We start from the raw sequence: 21,185 nt of genomic DNA, 5'->3' as shown, positions 1-21,185 counted from the left end.
CCCCCCCTCAATTGGAGGAGGGAGCGGGTCACCCTGAAGAGGGAGGCCGGGCGATTATCTGATGACGCAATGAGGGTGGAGCTGTAGGTTACGTCATCTAACCTTCATCTAGCTCAGTGGTTCTCAACCTTTTTAATGCCGTGACCCCAACCGGTCATAAGTCGAGGACTAAACCGGTCGTAAGTCGAGGACTAAACCGGTCGTAAGTCGAGGACTACCCAACCGGTCGTAAGTCGAGGACTTTCCCTGCCCGGGAGCACTGCGCATGCGTGGTTCTGCCCCCTGCGCCGGCCGAGGCGTAGCTGGCAAGCGGCAGAGACGGAGCAGGCCGACCACCAGCTGGCCCAGCCCAAGGGAGGTAAGGCACCCGCCGGAAAAGGAGAAAAAAATGGCAGACAAAAAAATGGCAGACAAAAAAAATGGCGGACACCCTTGCTTGGCGACCCCCGTGAAATGGTCGATCGACCCCAAATGGGGTCCCGACCCACAGGTTGAGAACCACTGATCTAGCTTACTTCATCTAACCTTACTAATGTAGGAGTCTTACTTTGGATCAATTGCAGTTAATGAATACTTTTTAAAGCCTATAGCTACATAATAATATTTTTTTTAAAAAAAATTGCATGACACCCAACTCTGAGTGGTTCACGACAAACAAACTATAGTAAAATCAATAAACCAAAGAATAAAGATAAAAGATGGCAATTGTAATGAACTGAGGTGTCTGGGTAAAGAGAGAGTGAGACATAAATATGATCAAAGATAAAAGTAAAATATGAGATAAAACATTAGTATCATCCACAATTCTAAAACACTTCAAATCTCTGAACTAATCTAAACCTTTTTGAATAATTTTATATAGGAGCTAAAGAACAGAAAATAGAGGTCAGTCAGTAACGTTTCAGCTAAACATTCTGGAAATTGCCAGCCATGGAACAGTATTGCTGTGTTCAGAATCCACTTAAACTAATGGTACAGGTAATGGGATTGAAAATCTACAAGATGTGGCTGGAAAATCAAAAGGGGAATATTTATTCACCTGCAAAACATATACTTTATTCTCTTGACAAAAGTAACTGATAACTCAGAATCATTGCCTATATTCTATAAGAAAGAAATTGAGAGATTAGAAATGTTTAGAAACTAAACATTGGGTATATGATGACAATACTTAGTCTATCAAAATATTTAAAGTATTTAAAGACAATTTTAGCATTTTCAGCATGCTAAAACATTAATTTTAAAATTGTATAAAATGACTAAAACATTATAAAATACTTACAAAAATTAAATGCAGAATTAAATATGTTCATACATATCTTCCCTAATAATTTTAATAAATTATGAAGAACAATGATCAAGTATTCAAGTGATCCAGAGTAGGTACAGGCAGTAGATAATAAATTCAGCTGCAGTCACGTTTTACTCATCAGTTTGGATTTTATCATTCTCTTTATTATAAGAATGCTACTATTGCACAGTCTAAAGCAGTATTTCTTTTAAATCCCATTCATGGAAACTGATTTAGGCATATGTACAGAAGGATTTTAAAAAGTTGGTTATCAGTGGGATTTTGAAATCCAGATGTAAACTATGACTGTTTAACAGGTTTGTATATTTGACCATTTAAAATAGGTAATATAAGAAGATCAAACTAATGGCAACAGATAGAACAACCAGCTTTAGAACTACAATGTAGATATTTTTTTTTATTTTTTTTTAAATTTTAAACTTTTTATTTATAAAACAATTAAAAAAAAACATTGGATTTGACGTGACATTCCAGTATATACATTCTTATCAGATTATACCATATTTTACAATCAATTCATTATCTCTACATATACATTAAATTTTATATACATTATCTATTCTAAAGTAACATACATTTCTATCTTAACATTCGTCTTTAATCCCAGCCGTNTCCCTTATCATATTTTTCTGTCGTTATTCCCAGCAAGAAGAGTTCAGGTTTTAACTCTAAGTCCAGTGTTAGTATATCCCTCAGCCAGTTTCGTGTCCTGTTCCAGTACTCGCGAGTCTTTGGGCATTCCCACCACATATGGTAATATGATCCTATTGCCGTTTTACATTTCCAGCATAGGGGTGAGATGTTCGAACACTACAATGTAGATATTGAAATGGTGGCTAGCTTCTGCCTTTTAGAATCAACCATCAATAGTAAAGGACAAGTAATCAAGAAATATGCTGCAGACTAGCACTTGGTAGAGCAGCCATACAGGCCTAGGAAAGGTATTCACATGCTATGATGTATCTATATTTAAAAAGCACAGAATCATGCAAACCATAATATATCCCGGACATGTCAAACACAGGGCCTGGGGACCAGATGCGGCCTGCAAAGTGGTTTCATGTGGCCCACGAAGCCATCCTGGAAACAGTGAGGGAATGACCCCCTCTGCCTTGGCCCTGGCCCAGGCCAGCTGGGAGCCAATGTACAATTTTGTGGTGGCCATCTATGCTGAAATACATTCAGTCTTAGCTCCACAAGGCTGTCTGGAAACAGCGAGGAACCAGCCCCTGCCGTGTCGGCCCCACCCCCTGGGTGCATGCTGGCGAGGTGTCACTCTTTGTGAAGAATGAAGAAATGCACCATCGCCTGGAAGTGGCCAGCAAATGGCTCTCACCTACTTCACATATCCAGCTTGATGGGCTCCGGGGGAGGGGTTTTGGCAGGCAGCAGGACGCTCTCCTCACAGTGCCGAGAGGCTGAGCTGGGTGGCGTGAATCTGATGAGAAGTGCAATTCTGCCTAACCCCCAGTCTGCCCAGTTTCAGCAGGCAGCTCTCCTCACAGAGCCGAGAGGCTGAGCCGAGTGGCACAAATCCAAAAAGAAGCGCGATGCGGCCCAGCCCCCAGCCTGCCCGGTTTCGGCAGGCAGCAGGGCGTTCTCCTCACAGTGCTGAGAGGCTGAGCTGGGTGGCATGAATCTGATGAGAAGTGCAATTCTGCCTAGCCCCCAGTCTGCCAGTTTCAGCAGGCAGCAAAGTGCAATGCTGATGAGCTTCGCACTGCCCGGCTCACCCGGCAGCGCTGTGAGGAGAGCGCCCTGCTGCCTGCCGAGACCAGGCAGGCTGGGGGCTGGGCGGCATTGCGCAGGAAATGTTGACTCTCACGCTCCTCATGGCAGCCCCTCTCCCAGAACCCACCAAGCCAGATATGTAAAGTAGGTGAGAGCCATGTACTGGCTACTTCCAGGTGATGGTGCATTTCTTCATTCCTCATGAAAGGTGACACCTCCCCAGCTGCGTTTCTTGCCTGTTTTTCTCCCTCCCTCATCTCAAATATTTTCCCACCACTCTGTACTTAGGGAGGAAGGAAGGAAAGAAGAAAAGAAGGAGACGGAGGATCTGAGGGAACTCCTGCCTTAGTCCTGCCCTGCTGCCCTTTCACCATCCCCTTGCCCCCTCCTCCTGGCCTATCCTGGGGGTCTCCCATCCTATTGCTAAGCTTTGGATACAAAGCCGGGTCTACTCCCATGGAGAGGGAATGGGCCTCCCTCTGACTTTGCCCTGGTACCCATCATGAGCAACCTGGCTAAGGAGAGCAAGCACAGCAGTAGCAGCCTTGAGGAGGAGATAAGTGCAACTGGGCGCCCCCTTGGGGAAGTGGGGCTCGGCTTGGTGTCGCGGGTGCTTGAGGGCCAGGCTGGGTGTTTGACCTCTGCTGTCCAGGGCTCCAGGCAGCCCACACCACCATCCAGCCACCCCCGCATGGCCTGAGAGGAACAGTGAGGCTCCTCCAGTGGACCATGCCTTGGTACTTGCCCTGGTCCCACCCCCTTCTGCCAACCCCAGATCTGTCCCACTCCTTCCCAGGACCCCACAGGCACCCTTGATGCTAACAATGTAGAGCTGGCCACACCCACCCAGTAGGCCACACCCACTCTATCCACACCCACCCAGTAGGCCACACCCACCCTGGCCACACCACCTGGCCCCCCAAGGGCAACCGCAATGCTGATGCGGCCCTCAATGAAATTGAGTTTGACACCCCTGCTGTAAGACTTTATGGAAGCAAAAGCTGGACTTTAAAGAAACAGGATAGGAAAAGTATTGGTGGTGCCTTTGAACTCGGATGTTGGAGAAGACTCCCGGCAGTACTATGGATATCCAAAATAACTAACTAACCAACCAACTAACTAACTGAATGAATGAATGAATGAATGAATGAATGAATGAATGAATGATTATACAAATTAACCTAGAGTTTTCATTTGAGGCAAAAAATGACCAGGCTCAAATGAACCTACAGTATTTAGACACATTATGCAAAAACTCAGGACTCTGAAAAAGGTTGTAATGCTGGGAAAGGTAGAAGGAAATAGAAGTTGTTTAGTCACAAGGTGGATGGACTTAGTTACAGTGGTGCTAAGGACAACAACAACAACAACAACAACAACAACAACAATAAAGTTGGAAGGGACCTTGGAGGTCATCTAGTCCAACTCCCTGCTCAGGCAGGAAACCCTATACCATTTCGGACAAATGGCTGTCCAGTCTCTTCTTAAAAACTTCCAACATTTACTGCTTCTGAAGGCAGATTGTTCCACTGGTTAATTGTGCTAACTGTCAGGAAGTTTCTCCTTAGTTCTAGGTTGCTTTTCTCCTTGATTAGTTTCCATCCATTGCTTCAGGCGCTTTGGAGAATAGCTTGACTCCCTCTTCTTTGTGGCAGTCCCTGAGATATTGGAACACTGCTATCATGTCCCCCCTCGTCCTTCTCTTCATTAAATTAGACATACCCAATTCCAGCAACCGTTCCTTATATGTTTTAGCCTCCAGACCTCTAATCATCTTTGTTGCTCTTCTCTGTACTCTTTCTAGAGCTTCAACATCTTTTTTACATCGTGGTGACCAAAACTGGATGCAGTATTCCAAGTGTGGCCTTACCAAGGCATTGTAAAGTGGTATTAACACTTCATGTGATCTTGATTCTATCCCTCTGTTAATGCAGCCTAGCACTGTGTTGGTTTTTTTGGCAGCTGCAGCACACTGCTGGCTCATATTTAAGTGATTGTCCAGTAGGAGTCCGAGATCCCTCTCACAGTTACTACTATTGAGCAAGGTACCCCCTATACTATACCTGTACATTTGGTTTTTCTTGCCTAAATTTAGAACCTTACTTTTTTCACCATTGAATTTCATTTTGTTAGATAGCGCCCAATGTTCAAGTCTATCCAAATCCTCCTGTATCTTAAGCCTGTCTTCTGGAGTGTTGGCTATTCCTGCCAGCTTGGTGTCATCTGCAAATTTGATGAGTTCCCCATCTATCCCCTCGTCCAAATCGTTGATTAAGATGTTGAAGAGCACTGGGCCCAGAACAGAGCCCTGGGGCACCCCACTACACACTTCCCTCCATGTAAATGCGGTTTCATTGAGGACCACATGCTGAATATAGCCAGTCAGCCAGCTACGAATCCATCTGGTGGTGATGCTGTCTAACCCACATTTTTCTATCTTATCAAGTAATAGGTTGTGATCTACTTTATCAAATGCCTTACTGAAGTCCAAGTAAATTATATCCACAGCATTCCTCTGATCCACTTATTTTGTCACTTGGTCAAAGAATGCAGTAAGATTTGTCTGGCATGATCTGTTTTTGACAAATCCATGTTGGCTTTTAGTAATGACTTTGTTTGCCTCTAGGTGTTCGCTGATTCGTTGTTTGATTATCTTTTCCAGAATCTTCCCAGGTATCGAGGTCAGGCTGATAGGTCTGTAATTTCCTGGATCCATTTTTTTTCCTTTTTTGAAGATGGGAATTACATCAGCTCTTTTCCAGTCCTCTGGTAGTTCCCCAGTGCTCCAGGATCTTTGAAAAATATAGTTCAGTGGTTCTGAGATCACATCTGCCAGTTCCTTGAGAACCTTGGGGTATAATCCATCTGGTCCTGGTGATTTGAACTCGTCTAGGCTGGACAGGTGTTCACTTACCATTTTCTTGCCTATCTTAACTTGTATTTCTATTTTGTTTTTTATGGCACTATTTTTGATAGGTTGGTCTATTTTTTCCCTTTGTGTAAAGAGAGATGCAAAAAACGAGTTAAATAGTTCTGCTTTCTCCCTGTTGCTTGTCACCTTCTTGCCACTTTCACCCACTAATGGACTAATCGTTTCCTTCACTTTTTTCTTGTTTTTTACGTGTTGAAAGAAGCTTTTTCAACACTGGGAGACTTGAAAAAATAGCTTAGGGATAGATCATCTGGGAGAAAAATCTGTCTATGTGGTTGCTAGGTGTCAAAAATGACTTAATGGGAAATAATCAAAAGTTGTGGTTGATATTGGTCAATTATTAAGCTAAAATGATTAGGTTGACATACAGTTTGTGCCTCTAAAAAGCGAAAATTATACTTTTAGCATAAGTAATAGTAACTGAAAAGAATGAGAAGCCCTGACATCTATTGACAGCAAAATCACACACTGATTTCAACAGAGGCAAAATTTTAGCTTATTAGAAGAAAAGCAGCCAATGAGTGCAAAGATTATGCTTTCAGCTGCTCTTAAAAATAATTATAAATAATTTTACTTTAGCAAGTGGTAGTAACAAAAGAACATGTAGCTTTTATCATAGTGAGAATGGAAGATTCCAGGAACTATGAACAAAGCCACAGCTAAAGAAAGCATATTGGTATTAATGAGCCAAAGAAAAGGGTAGGATTAGAAGAGAGACAAGCACTCATTATACAATATTGTTGCAGCTAAAAATGCATAGATGAAGTCAGGGGGCAGATAGAAATGAAAGTGAAGAACTAATATGAAATGATTTTTCTCCCAATATTTTTAAAGATTATATTATATAAGTAAAACTTATACAGCTATGGGACAAAAAAAAAATAAAAATAAAATGGATTCCCAGCAAATATAATTAATATTAATAACTTATTATTATCTCTTAAAATATAACCAAAATCTCCTCATTCCATATCTCACCACAGTTTTTATAAACTCATCTCTAGAGCTTCATCTATCCCTATTAAACAGTAAAAACTCAGCAAGGGTTATCAGAAATAAAAAATAGGTGTTATAAATTATATTTATGGCATCCAGTCTGAATTTCTTCTCTTCTAAAAATCAATGTCCAATCCCACTAAAAAAAGAAACATTAAAATAAATAACTATTATCATCCAATCCAGATTTTAAAAAGTTAAACATTCTCCAAAATAACAAGCCATTATTTTAATCTTGATAAAATAAACCAATTCTATATTCTTTCTGAAAACAGTCTTTAAAATCCTCAAAAAATAAAGTAACATCTGCCTTATCCTACACCCAGAAGATGGTAGAGTACAGGAAAGCCTGGAGGAACGTTGTCCATGGGGTCGCGATGGGTCGGACACGACTTTGCAACTAACAACAAAATTTTAGTTAATAATTTTCAAGATAAGAAACATTAATTGAAATATTATAAAGCAGACAGAAAGCACAGAAAGGTAATTAAATAGTTTGATATTTGGCTAGCTTAGTTAGTGTTTGAATAGGTAAGACAAGAAGATTTCTTTCTATCACCATACTCAAACCTGTGGCCAATGTTCAAAATATTATTTGGGTATTTGCAAGTCTGTGAGATAAATCAATAATATTTTTCTATTAAAAATACTAGAGCCAGCACCCAGTAATTTGCCCATGTATCAATTGTTTGATGCAGTGTGGATCACTGGTCCCCACTAGTAATGAGGAAAGGCTTCTAAAACCTTGAATAACACGTGATCTTCTTATCAGATATTCATAATGAGAAATAAATCAGAGTTAAAATGGATCATTTGCTGTTCATGTGATTCCTGTGCTTCCACTTCAGATGGAAAAAGAGCAAAACATTTAAACAACCTTAATGTTCTGTTGCAATAAAGAAGTACTCTAGCTAATGTAAAATATGAAAACACACATGTGAATAGGCTATTGTTCAGCATTGAAAATTGCATTCTGGACATATGGAATGTTTCAAGGGTATTTTCTGTTAACATGCCTTCCATGTGTAGCCAGATGGTAAGCAAAATGCTTTAATCATTTAGCAGTGATGTTACTGATAACAATTTTAGCATACTAAATAACTGAAAGCCTGTGGGCAGTGTGAATATTTAGTTATAATTTTAAAACCTTAACTTATCTTTCAGCATACTAAAGTCACTCAGAATAGTAACAATACCTCCCTGGAAGTCCATAACAATACATTATGTTTAAGATATATTAAATAATTGAATCTAAATTTCAGTTGGAAAAGACTGTGTGTCTAGAATTTCATACTAGTCCTAATAAAAAAAATATTGGCAAAATATTTGTTAAACACAAGTTTTCATATGCGAACATGTAGTAAGTTTTAATATGTATGGCTGTTGTTTTTGTTTTGTTTTTTCTTGACCTAAATGAGATTTTAACCAAAAAAAAAAAAAAAAGAAAAGCTCTTTTTAATTTATTTACTGCACAATTTGTGCCCCATGGGCCATTGTTTCAGAGATATTTCCTTACCTAAACAGAGAAACAGAATGAATACCGGCAGGCAAAAATGCAGGGAAACAGGAGCAACTTCTACTTCCTGCCAGCTTCTCCATTGAGTTTTTTTGTGGGAATCTGGCAGGGAGCATCAGAATTTTCCCCTTCCCTTCCCTTCTTCCTTCCTTCCCCCTTCCCTTTCCAGCAGGCAAGATAGTGGCTACTCCTGGGTGGGGGAGGGAGCGAGGGATTATGAAGCTGTCTGTGAACGTGAGTTCTAGTCACCCTTAGCCGTGAAAGCCATCTGGGTGATTTTGGGCCAGTCACTCTCTCTCAGCTCACCTCATAGGGTTGTTATTGTGGGCAAAATAGGAGGAGAAAGGAACATTAGGCATGTTCGCCACCATGAGTTTTATATATAAATATAATAAAGATGGGATAAAAATCAAATAAATGAATAAAAACAATTCTGTGAAGTAGGTGGGAAATGGACATTGAAGAAAAGGAAAGTAGTAAATAGAACTAAAACAACCACGGAAAATCAGCATGTCTTCATTTTGGTTTCCTTCACCTCCCAAAAGTACAAGGCCAGCAGGCAATTTCCCCCTCTAATCTAAGCCAGGTTTACTCAAGTTAAAGCAGTATATGGGCTGTTATAGGGAATGAATGTTAGACGATGCATCCACAACCACACATGTCTAAGAGCTTGCTTACTAATTAAAAGTTGCATGTTGCAAGAAAAAGACAAATATAAATTGAAATGGGGGAAATGGGATATTATAGAAGTGTATGGTGAAACCAAAAGAATTCAGGTCAGGTATCAATGATGAATGAATCTAAATTGAATACAAAAGTGAGTGATTTTAGGTAATTTAGGCATTAAGGTGGTTTGGTCATATAGAATGAATAATAATTAAATAGCAATATATATTAGTGGGCTGAGAAGGAGGCAAGCCATGAAACGGTGTGGTTAGATGGAGTTGATGAGATATTGAAAAAAGGAAGAATTGAGCAACAAGCATGATTAGGGGACTGGAGGCTAAATTGTACAATGAATGGTTGTGAAAACTGGGAACATCTAGTCTAATGAAGAGAAGGACTAGGTGTAATATAATAACAGCCTTCCAATACTTGAGGGCTGTCACAGAAAGGAGGGGGGTCAACCTGTTCTCCAAAGCACCTGAGGCCAAGACAAGAAACAATGGGTGGAAGCTTATTAAGGAGAGATCCAACCTAGAATTAAGCAGAAAATTGCCATCAGTAAGAACAATTAATCAGTGGCTTGCTCCAGAAACTTTGGAGATTTTTAAGAAAAGATTGAACTATCCATTTTCCCAGAATGGTATATATATATGCTTGAACAGAGGATTGGACACGATGGCCTCCAAGGTCCCTTCCAATTCTGTTATTCTGTTATTTTCAATTTAGTTTTTTTTTTTGTTTATTTGCTCCTCTCTTGTTGATCCCTCATTTTATGTTCTTTTCTTCCATATCCAATTCTATTCTTTCCTTCTCTCATTTTTTTCTCTTCTCACCACATGCAGTGTTTCTGGTGCTCCTTTTGTTTTGATAAAATTATGAATTTAAAAATGGGACTGATGTTTTATTTTAAGAGTTAAATAGATCTAACAAATTAATGCAACATGATTTGCAAAAGGAGACGGATTTCATGAATGAAAGCAAATATAAATGTCCCAGGACACTGTTGCAGGATTCATTCTGGGTTGGTCACCAGAATGACAAATTTCCTTTGTGAACATTTAATAACATTTTTTGTAATTAATTGCTCAGTTTGTTTACAATTCTGCTACATACTTTATAGCAGGGGTGTCAAACTCACAATGTCACATGACGTGTCATGACGTATCGTGACTTTTTTGCCATTGCCAGCAATGGGGTGGGCGCGGTTTCGCTATGATGCATCCAGCCCGTGGGCTGGCAGTTTGACACCGCTGCTCTATAGTCTAGGATCTGTGTCAATGTTATAGCCTTTTAACCATGATCATCCCTTAAATGTGTCTCTTTGTATGTATATATGTGTGTGATAAACAAGGTGAGTGATACATTGGCTATATAATATTTTTGCTATGCTTCTGGTACTTCTTTAAATTTTTATCAGGCAGACAGAACATTCTTATTAAGGTCACTTGCCTGTCAAAATAGATCAGTGACTCTAGAGCTAATCCAGTTTCAGATTTGTTTTCCCCAGAGGAATAATTCAGATTGTTTTTATGATCTAAAATGAATCTTTGGTTTTGAAGGTTTGGAGGAAGTATAGGGAAAAAAATCAACTACAAACTGTTCAAATTGTAAGTATATAGTAAACCTGCTGGTCTGGTTCAGTGGGTGGGGGAAGGAGACATTGTTGACATGTACCTGTCTACCCATCCTTTTATCTCTATTCCTAGTAGCATTACTGATAACAGTTACATAGCAATGCCTCCATATTGCTGAAACATGATGAGAGATTAGGCACTAAAGTCTTTTTTCATGAGCTCTTTTTACATGAAACAGCTATATCCTTGATGCAAGTTCCTAAGAATCCTTGCAGGCAGAAGTTTAATTTACACAGATGAATGAGGAAAGGATCAACCAATGATCCACTTTCAGTATCCCATTTCTCTACTCTCATATGATTTATTTTTGCTAAAATCTCATAGTTAAATAGTCCTTCTGTCCAAACTGCTATGGGGATATTCAGCAACCTTTTGTTTACTGCCTGGATGGCCAGCATGTGTTTTTATAGGTCTAACTGGCCTTCAGCTTTCATCATTTCTCAAACTGATGACAAGATGATCTGCAACTACCAGAAAGGGCTGCCATAGGACTCATAACCTATTATGAATTATGTGAAGTTTTATGGTAATCTTCATAATCTTTCTAAGTAATGAGGCAAACATGAACATTAAACTAAAGAAGTTAATTTATAACTTAGAGACTAATTTTATACCATTGTTTCAATCTTATTATTAGGATTTCTATATATTCATTACACACTGTATGCTCCCTCCCTCATTCTTATATCTGAGGTTTTCTTAAGATCAACAGCCATAACTTTGTTTGAGGCTATGGGGATGTGCTGTAAGAATTTATAGACAATTTTCCTTGTATTTTGTCTTTTTGCATTATTCTGATTTAATGTAGCCCAACTCAAAAACAAAGCAGCAAATAAAAAAGAATGTGCAGATTGTGTAAGATTTGTCATTGACAGTGAACACTAGGAAAGGTTATTTTTATCAAGAGAAAATAAGATGCTTATGAGTCTTTGCTACACTGACAGCTGTATTATTGTTTTGCTGCCTTTGAGTCAGTCTTGACTCCTGGCAACTAGTCCCAGCAATTTTCTTGGTAAGGTTTCAGAAGTGGTTTGTTATTGCCTGCTTCTTAGGACTGAGATTGATTGTCAAAACATCATCCGGGTGGCATTGTGCCTAAGGCAGGACTAGAATATCCTGGTTTCTAGCCTGATCCCTTAACCACTATTCTAAATTGGCTGTCTACACTGACCACAAGCCTATAGAAATCAGTCAATTCCTTAGATTCCCTTGATTCCAAATCTAATACTCGTTACTTCTGGTTACAAGCATATTTATGTGACATTGTTTTCAAATAATTGTATTTAAGAAATCATCAAATATGTTCTTTCATCACAGGGAAAGATCTTGTTTTACTTAGGGTACTTAGATGAAAATGATTGTCTAGTTTGGAGATGAACTACAGGGCAACCATCTTTATATTCACATTATTTGATATTGACTGACTATCAAACAGGCTAAACTGGACTGGAGCTAGAGAGAAGCAATATGATGGAACTTCTTCACATGGAATGTCACACCATTCTGATTCTATCGTATAGTTCTTAAAAATTCAGGGAGATATTCAGAGATGTATCTGTCTTGAAAATAGCTCATGTTGAACTCTGTAGCACAGTCAAATATCAGAAGTGCTAATGACATTTTGTATTATGTCATAAAATGCTTCATAATAATTTTTATGTCATAAAATGTTTTGTAAAAGTTGCAAAATTTCAATTATACAAGTCATGGATTCTGGAAGTTTGCACATTCTTGGTCCCGTGGTTGAAAAGGTTTTGTTCTATGGTGCACATTTTCTCCCAGTTAAAGATTATGGGAACGAGAGTATTAACAATATACAGATAACTAAGCTATACCAGACTGAAACTTCCAAACAATCGTAGATTGGTTTTCTCCTAATTTCTCTGTAAAACAGTGGTTTTCATGAAAAAAATATCAGAATTATCAATATTCATTCTCAGTACAGCATAAGGTAAGCCCAAAACTGTTGTGAATTAAATATGCAAATAAAGGTCAACTAACTTACTCATGAATAAAGGAAAGGGGAAAATGTATGTAAAATATTTTCCAAAATCAGAAGCACCTGTTGCTTTGGTAGCTGACTTTCTACATTGGTTGGCACCACAGAAACATGATACAAGTGTGGCTTTTCTTCAAGAATTGTTTTGCTTCATTTAGGCTAGAAGTTGGTTTCTACTCAACATGCCTGGACAAATTACCATTTCAATGTGTGTAAAGTATTCTAAGCTGTGGTGCTTATTTCTGGAGGCAGCAACGAATCAACAACAACAACAACAAAACTTGAGTACTTAGGTCCTTTTCTCCCTTTCCCATAATGAATGTGCTCCATTCATTGCTCTCTGTAAGTAACATTAGCAGAAGGTAGGAGAGGAACTGCTTAGCAACTCATAGAAATCCCAAAGAGAGATGGAAAGGAAGTGATTTTCATGTAATTATTCACTGCCACAAAAGCTGTTGTCAGGTAGACACTAGAAACATAGCTGTTTTATTCTTTCCCTAACCTACTTTTAATCTTTTGAGAATCACTTCTGTTAAAAGAAGGGAAAAGAAAAGGCCTAATTCAGCCATTTTTGCCTAACTATTTAAGTTCTGCTTTCTCCACTAATGAACCCCTCTGCTTACAGAAGTTGTGTCGTTGAATACCGCAGGGGCCCCCTCCTGTAATACAATCTCAGAAACAAGACTGAATCTTGTATCCAAATACAGCACATTTCCAGCTATTTATCTAGACAGCATAGAGTTCATACTTTGTTTTACTTTATTTTTCTGTTTAATTACCACTGTTAATAGCATGGCAAATGAAAGGCAAAACAAGATTATATGTACACATCGTAATGAAAGGCTTGGGTTACTGTGGTGGAAGGTTAAACACATTTATATCTGATTATGCCGCAGCTCTTTCAAACAAGGAAATCAGTATTTTACTTTTGTCAGTGTTTTATGCATAACATACATTGTTAGCTTTGGCTTTAATGTTAGACTGAGATTTCATGCTTATATTGGGGCTCTGTTGGCATATTCCGCAGTGGCAAAATAGTCTCCCAAATGGATCCTTTTCTATTCTGAATGTGAATTCAGTATATCTCCCAATAATGGGAGATAATTTTCTATTTGTCCTAAATTTATACAACTCAAAGTGAAAGGTAAAGCCTGCCAGCTATTGAGATCAACTTTTCCTAAGTTCATGGTGATGTCCATGTTGTTTTGTTGGCAACAGTAGAGAAGTGGTTTGCCATTTCTTTCTTCCATTTGTTTCAACTCTCCCATTTTTATACAGCCCTGGAATTTTTGGTGGGATCTCCCATTTAATTAATGAAGCTTAAATCTGCTGGTCTTTTCTTGAGATAAACTCTGTGTTGCCATCTGTTGAGACAAGTAATCTGACACAAATCAACTGAGTAGCAAGCTCCATTTTTCTTTGTGCAAAAATTGAGTATTCAACATTTTAAGCTTCAGGGGCTGGGCATTTCAAGCTGGAAACTTAAAAACTGAAGATTTTGGGCCAAGAGGCAAAATGATGAAGTAAGCATCTCAACATCATATATGCAAAGCCACAGTGCAAATGCAAATGGGCGGCACTAGCATTCTGATTTCACAACACACAGTTTGTCATTTTGGTACTATCAATTCATACCTATGAATTGCCCCTTTCTTGGAGAGATTTACATTAAAATACTATGCTATATTTACTGAAGACATTTCTTTTTCTAGGGAAAAATGCTAAATCATGCTGTATGGTTCAGTGATTTTTCTGCCAAAGTTTTGTAGATTCTTGAGAAAGGGGGTACACAAAAGAATCTACACATGCACCCTGGATTAGGTCTTCCAAATTTACTATCTCCAAGAGACTGAAGGTCTGAATTATGCTGAATTATGCTGGCCTTCCTGATAATTGGGAAGCAACCCTCTGAGTTGGTCACTCTGTAGTTCAGGATGGTTTGGCCTTTTCAAAGGCAGTTTTCCTTTTAGCAGTTTTGATAGAAATCAAAAAATATTCTTTCAAAATCTTTATTATGCAGCCTTCATCAGGTTTGTAGGGTGGACTTGTGAAAATCTTCATATTCATAAGGGTGCTTTATGAGTGAATCATCATCTCCCATACTTCAAAACCCAATCTGAGCTTTCTTTACTTTTTTTACACAATGGAAGAAGTCTCCAAAGAGCCTCCTCCTGCAGCTGGGCAGCGTCAATGTAAGCTGAGTTGTTATGATATCAACTGTAGGCCCTGCCGTTGCATGTGCTCGAGGTAGCTAGCTTAAAGCTTTCTCCAGACTATTCAGAGGGCCTTTTGAGAGAAACCAAAGATATGGAAAAGTTCTTTTCATGCCTCTGGACTTCCCCAAATGCTGGTGACCTGTTGATCGTTGAGAATGCCCAGCAGCATGAAAAGAATGTCATTTCATACTGATGGCCTTCTCTGGATTGCTGGATGAAAGAAATGAATGGTGTGGAAAAGCTCTTTTGGAACTGATTGCCTTCTCTGGACTATTGGCTAGTAGGTGAAGGTGCGAAAATCCCTCTTGTTGCTGAGCTATCCCAATCATGAGGAGTGATTGAGAGTGTCAAAGGAGAGCCACTAGTTTTCTTTCTATTGATGAAGAACCTTTGAAAGCATAGGATATGGTACTGATGGCACAATAGGTACAGGAAAATAATAATTGGATACTTTGCATTGGAAAAGCAAAAGTATTTTCTGTTAACTACCCTCTGCAATAAGTAGATAATCTGCAGTATTCTATAAATAAAAGTACATCAAAATACTGAATCGAACCAAAGCTCTCTCTAAGCCAACATTATATTTTTCTAGCAGCTCTCCCCATGCCCTGCAAATAAAAAACTTTCAAACAGCATGGGAATTCAGCATAAAGCTCAGAAGTAATAGAAGTGGAGCAATTGAGCAAATAGCCACTGATACACTAATAGCCATGAGTTGAAAAAGTCTCTTTTGATGTTATTAATACTGATGATCACTGTATTTTCTAGTGAAAAATACATGTAATTTAGTTATGTTCTTTATGAAGCCATACTTCTTTTATCTTGGTCAGTGCTGCTTTATACTCTACATCATCTATTTATATATAGTAGTAAACTGAGAATTGAAAGCTGTCAGCTTTTAAAAATAGTCTATCGGAGAAATAAAATTGGAGAACCCAGTGTGCCAAACTATGTATTTCCATTACATTTCATATGATATAGTCCTATGCAATTAATTTTGGACACATGTTGAAATAATTATTCCAAATAATACTTTCTGCATATATGTATCTAAAATATTTACAGTATAGAGCTGTCCAAATTGAACTATGCTAGTGTGGTCTGTGTACAATAAACAGAACATTAATATATTTAAAAAAAACAATATCAGCTAAAAACAGGGAAGAATTATTAATTGGAAATCAGGGACTCAAATTTGTTGCAGTCCTCTGCACCAGAACTCAAATTATCCTGGTTGAAGCATCCGTGTTTCAAGCAAGGTTTTTACTGAGTTTATAAACAGTAGAAGGACAATAGGGTTGGGCAATTGTAGGCAATTGAATTTTTCAGAGGACAGGCACTTCAGTGGAAAAGGCGCACCTCCAGGTTTTGAAGGTGACATTGTTTCAAGTGAAGAAAGGAAAGCATGCCTATCCTGAGAGTATTTAGAAGTGGTAGAACTGTCTCCTCTGCCAGGAAAGCATTTGCCATATGGAGATGAACCTACCCTCTCTGAAAGCCTTGTCCAATCATATCTAGAACACAGGAGGTTACACCCACATGGCCAAGTACCTTGTCAGCTACTTCAGGACTAACAGGATGGAATTCCTCCCAAATAGCAACCCAAGACTGTTGAAGACAATTTCATAAGACCTGCACAACTGGACTTCAACTCAGCATGAATCCAAGTGATTTTATCCACCAAATAGTCCTCTCAGCAGCCCTGCAGATATTTCCCTAACCAAGAAGGGGTCTAAACATGGCAGCAGCCAGCACTCAAAAGGTGCAATAAGATCACAAAAATATAGAAATACAGGAATACAGTAAGCACAAGAGAGCCAGTCTGGTGTAGTGTTCAAGGCTCCAGGTTAGAAACCAAGAGTTTGGTTCTGCCTTGATCTAGAAATTATAGAATGTCTTACAAGAAAAGATTGGAGTATCTTGATATTTTTAATTTGGGGGAAAAATCATATTAAAGGGAAGATTTATTTCTTTAATTTATTTTAAATTCTTATATGGCTAGTCATCTTAATATCAGAATTTTGGATGACTCACAACGATAATACAGGCAGTCCTCAACTTACGACCACAATTGAGTTCAAAATTTCTGTTGCTAAGTGAGACATGTATTAAGTATATTTTGCCCCCTTTTATAATCTTTCTTGCCACAGTTGTTAAATGAATCATTGCAATTGTTAAGTTACTAACATGGTTAAGTGAATCTGGCTTCCCCATTGACTTTGCTTGTCAGAGGGTTGCAACAGGTGATCACATGACCCCCAGGACACTGAAATCATCAAAAATATGAATCAGTTGCCAAGCGTCTGACTTTTGATCATATGACCATGTGATACTACTATGGTCGTAAATGTGAAAAATGGTTATAAGGCACTTTTTTCAGTGCCATTTTAATTTTGAACCGTCACTAAATGAAATGTTGTAAGTTGAGGACTACCTGTAGAAAAACAATATCATGAATATTGTTGTTGTTGTTGCTACCTGTCTCTTTCTCTTTCCCATATATTAAAAATAGTGGATGGTGCTAGTCTAACTTACTAAATTAAACAAGGTAAAAATTGTGATTTGCCAAGAAAGCTGATTGATTCAAAACAAACAAGAGAAATAACTACTTTTCATACATTGAATAATTGTTATATGTATAATTTGCTGCCACAGATTATTTCATTAGTCCCTAACTAGGAACTAAAGGAGAATCTTCTAGGAACAGAACAATTGCGTATCAAGTTCAACATTTTGTGATCAGCCAGATGCATCTGAGAACTCAGAAGCGGGATAAAATAGCAATAGGACTTTTCTATTGTTGTTTCCTAGCAAGTGGTATGAAAGTGTGCATGGTTCTTTTACAATCATTATTCTGAAGGCAGTGTACCTTTCAGAAGTCCAAAATCCATAAATAGCTCTTCGCAAATTTGTCTTCAATGCCTTTAACCATGTCTAAACTGATCTCCATCACAACATCTAAAGCCGCAAGAAAAATGAATACATTTTTTCAAAGAATTTTCTGAAAGAAATAGATGATTGACTGTAGCTGACACAGTCATAAGGATGTAATAGAATGAGAAAAACATGAGAGCTGCCTTGATCATCTAAGAGAAGGGCAAGTTGTAAATATAAATAATGAAATATATAGAATGTAGCACAGACAAATCCCTTCTCATGTGCACTTAAGCTTAACAGTCAAAGTAGGGGTTGTCAGATTTAATTTTTCCTTATCATCTCTTTGTTTCTGCCTGTTCCCTCAGTTTGAGAATTCAGAAAAAATAACTATGTATAAAATTAAACACTGTGATTGAGGTTCTTCTGAGAAATAGGATAGAATAGATAGATAGATAGATAGATAATTTAATTTGTATACCGCCCTTCTCCCATAGGACTCAGGGCGGTTCACAGCATATTAAAAACAAATAATATACACACAATACAAAAAATGCAAAATACAAAATACAGAAATACAAAAAATAAACCCCGATAAAAGCCGAATTAAAACCAAATATTAGAGCTGGAAGGGACCTCAGACGTCCTCTAGTCCAGCCCCCTGTTCAAAGAGGAACCTATATTATGGTATTATGGACAATCTGGACCAAAAAGAAATGAAATTGATGTTGTACTGTATAACAGCAGCAAGGACATTAGTTGCTCAAAATTGGAAAAAAAAAAGATGTTACCAACTATGGATGATTGGAGACAGAAAATATCATATTTTGCAGAGATGGCAAAAATATCCGCGTACCTGAAGGACCATTCTCAGGAGAAATTTATCTCAATGTGGAGAAGATGGATAGATTATATTCAGAGAAAGTATGAATTGAAAAATTATTATGTAGCTTTTGAATAAAATTTTAAATAAAAATATGTATAACAAATATTGATATATTTTAAAAAAAATTTGTATGCATCTTAATGTTATTTTAGAGTCACAGTAAGTTTATACTAGTGTATAGTAACAATGAATATTTGGGGATAGAATTTGATTATTGTGTGTTTATTTCCTAGATTAGCTTTGGGAAGTCCTGGGGGGGGGGTAAGGGATAGGTTTGTGTTATAGATTTATATGTACATATATGTATAATTTTTTAGGGAGGTGTCCGGTGGAGCCCCAACTGCACAAGACGGGATGGTTGAGTGGGAAAGGGATGTAGGAAAGAGGGAGGAAGGAGGAGTGGTGGTAGGTTGGGAGGAGGAAGGTGTAGTAAGTAAGAGGGTGGTGCAGTTGGGGGGGACACTGAACACGTCCGTGGATTTGTTATTTTCTTTGGTTGATATTGTGATAAAAGATTTATGCTTTTGTTTTTAATTGAAAAATTAATAAAAATTTATTTCAAAAAAAAAAAAAAAGAGGAACCTATACCATCTCAGACAAGTGACTGTCCAGTCTCTTCTTAAAAACCTCCAGTGATGGAGTGCCCACAATTCTGAAGGCAAGTTGTTCCACTGGTTAATTGACCTCACTGTTAGGAAGTTTCTTCTGAATTCCATGTTGCTTCCCTCTTTGATCAGTTTCCAACTATTGTTTCTTGTCCTGCCCTCTGGTGCTTTGGAGAATAGTTTGACCCCCTCTTCTTTGTGGCACCACCTCAAATACTGGAATACTGCTATCATGTCACCCCTATTATTTCTTTTCTTTAGACTAGCCAAACCCAAATCCTGCAGCTGTTCTTCATATGTTTTAATCTCCAGGCCTTTGATCATCTTAGTTGTTCTTCTATGAACTTTTTCCAAGGTCTCAACATCTTTTTTGTAATATGGTGACCAAAATTGGTTGCAGTATTCCAGGTGTGGTCTCGCTAGGGTTTTATAAAATGGTACTAATACTTCACGTGATCTTGATTCTATGTCTTTGTTTATACAACCCAGGATTGTACTAGTTTGTTTGGCTGCTGCTGCACACTGCTGGCTCATAGTCATAATCCTTTTTTGCTGGATATCAATTATGGATTACATTAGCCTTCTTTAACTTGCTGTCTAGGTGTAGATGTAGTGTGCTATAACTTCCATTTTCTCCAGTCCACATTGCCTAAATCTCTGGAAAGTGTAGTTTAAAAAAAACCATTTTTCTCAATGTACTTAATTCTACAAACAGTAGAAATGCAATGATGCAATGTTTGCAGATGTACTTTGTTTGATACAGTGCTCTGTATGACTATCTAACTGTAGATACTTGGCCTATTATATCAATTTTATACCACAGTAAAATCATACAGTTATAATAGATGCTTTCTGACAATAAAACAGGAGTCTGCTCCCCAAATAATTTCTTTTACGTTTGCTAAAAAATAATCCTTGATATTACAAATAGATAATACTTCACTGGAATAAAAAAAAATCACAAGTAATGGGACGAAAAGGAATACCAAGAAAAACAACCGAAACACAATGTTTATTTTTTAATCACATAATGATCTTTGGATTTTTAAACTGGTTATCCAGCAAAAAATATGGCAACAAGGCATTTTGGTAATACTTTTTATATATGAATTATTGTATATGGTTCTGAAATAGAAAATATTTCTTTTTTCCTAAATTGTTTTTGCATTTTTATGTTTGCAGGTCTGGGTAGATGCTGGAACACAGATATTTTTCTCCTATGCTATCTGCCTGGGATGCTTGACAGCCCTAGGAAGCTACAATAACTACAATAATAACTGTTATAGGTAATACACAATTGTGTCATTATATGTTTTTTTCTGTTTAGGTTTTAGTTTAATCTATTTATAAATCTAGGTATATATTTAAGGTAATTATTTGGTGATGTGTATGCAAGACTAATTAAAACACAAAAACACATACATGCATACATACTGCATACACTAATAAACACTATGCATTATTTAAATGGTCTGGACCCTGTTTGATTGGTGAGATGCCTGCATGTTGACCTCTAAAGTAAAATCCTATCTTGGATAGAATAGTGTGAATATGTCTGAAGTAAAAGTGGGCGTGGGTTAGGCTTGGGGCCTGCACGTGCCAATTAATGCCAGCTGATTGGTATTGATCTTATCAGAAGCAGGAAAAGCTACATATGGTATCTTATTATCATTGTAGCACATGATGCTCTATTAGCTCCTTATCTAAGACAGTTCAGTTTAAATTACTGGTGCTTGTGATTAGGATTAGGGTTAGGGCCTTCTAGCCACAACCCCACCAATATCTGTCTCTCCTATTTTTCTGACAATTATGTACACT

At 37.9% G+C, this 21,185-nt stretch overlaps 1 protein-coding gene across 1 annotated transcript in view; it reads left to right on the top strand.

The window, feature by feature from the left end:
* LOC107302474 (sodium- and chloride-dependent GABA transporter 3) overlaps positions 1-21,185 on the top strand; it is a 96,369-nt gene that overhangs the window by 60,447 nt on the left and 14,737 nt on the right. The window contains exon 7 of the mRNA XM_015831581.1: positions 20,550-20,653. Within this exon, the coding sequence (XP_015687067.1) occupies positions 20,550-20,653 (104 nt within the window). The remainder of the gene's footprint in view (positions 1-20,549; positions 20,654-21,185) is intronic.

This window comes from Protobothrops mucrosquamatus, unplaced genomic scaffold (genome assembly GCF_001527695.2).
Source record: "Protobothrops mucrosquamatus isolate PMUCROS unplaced genomic scaffold, P.Mucros_1.0 scaffold_263, whole genome shotgun sequence".
NCBI classification, from domain to species: Eukaryota; Metazoa; Chordata; class Lepidosauria; order Squamata; family Viperidae; genus Protobothrops; species Protobothrops mucrosquamatus.
The sequence above is the reverse complement of the archived record's forward strand: the minus strand, read 5'-3'. Positions and strand labels throughout refer to the sequence as shown.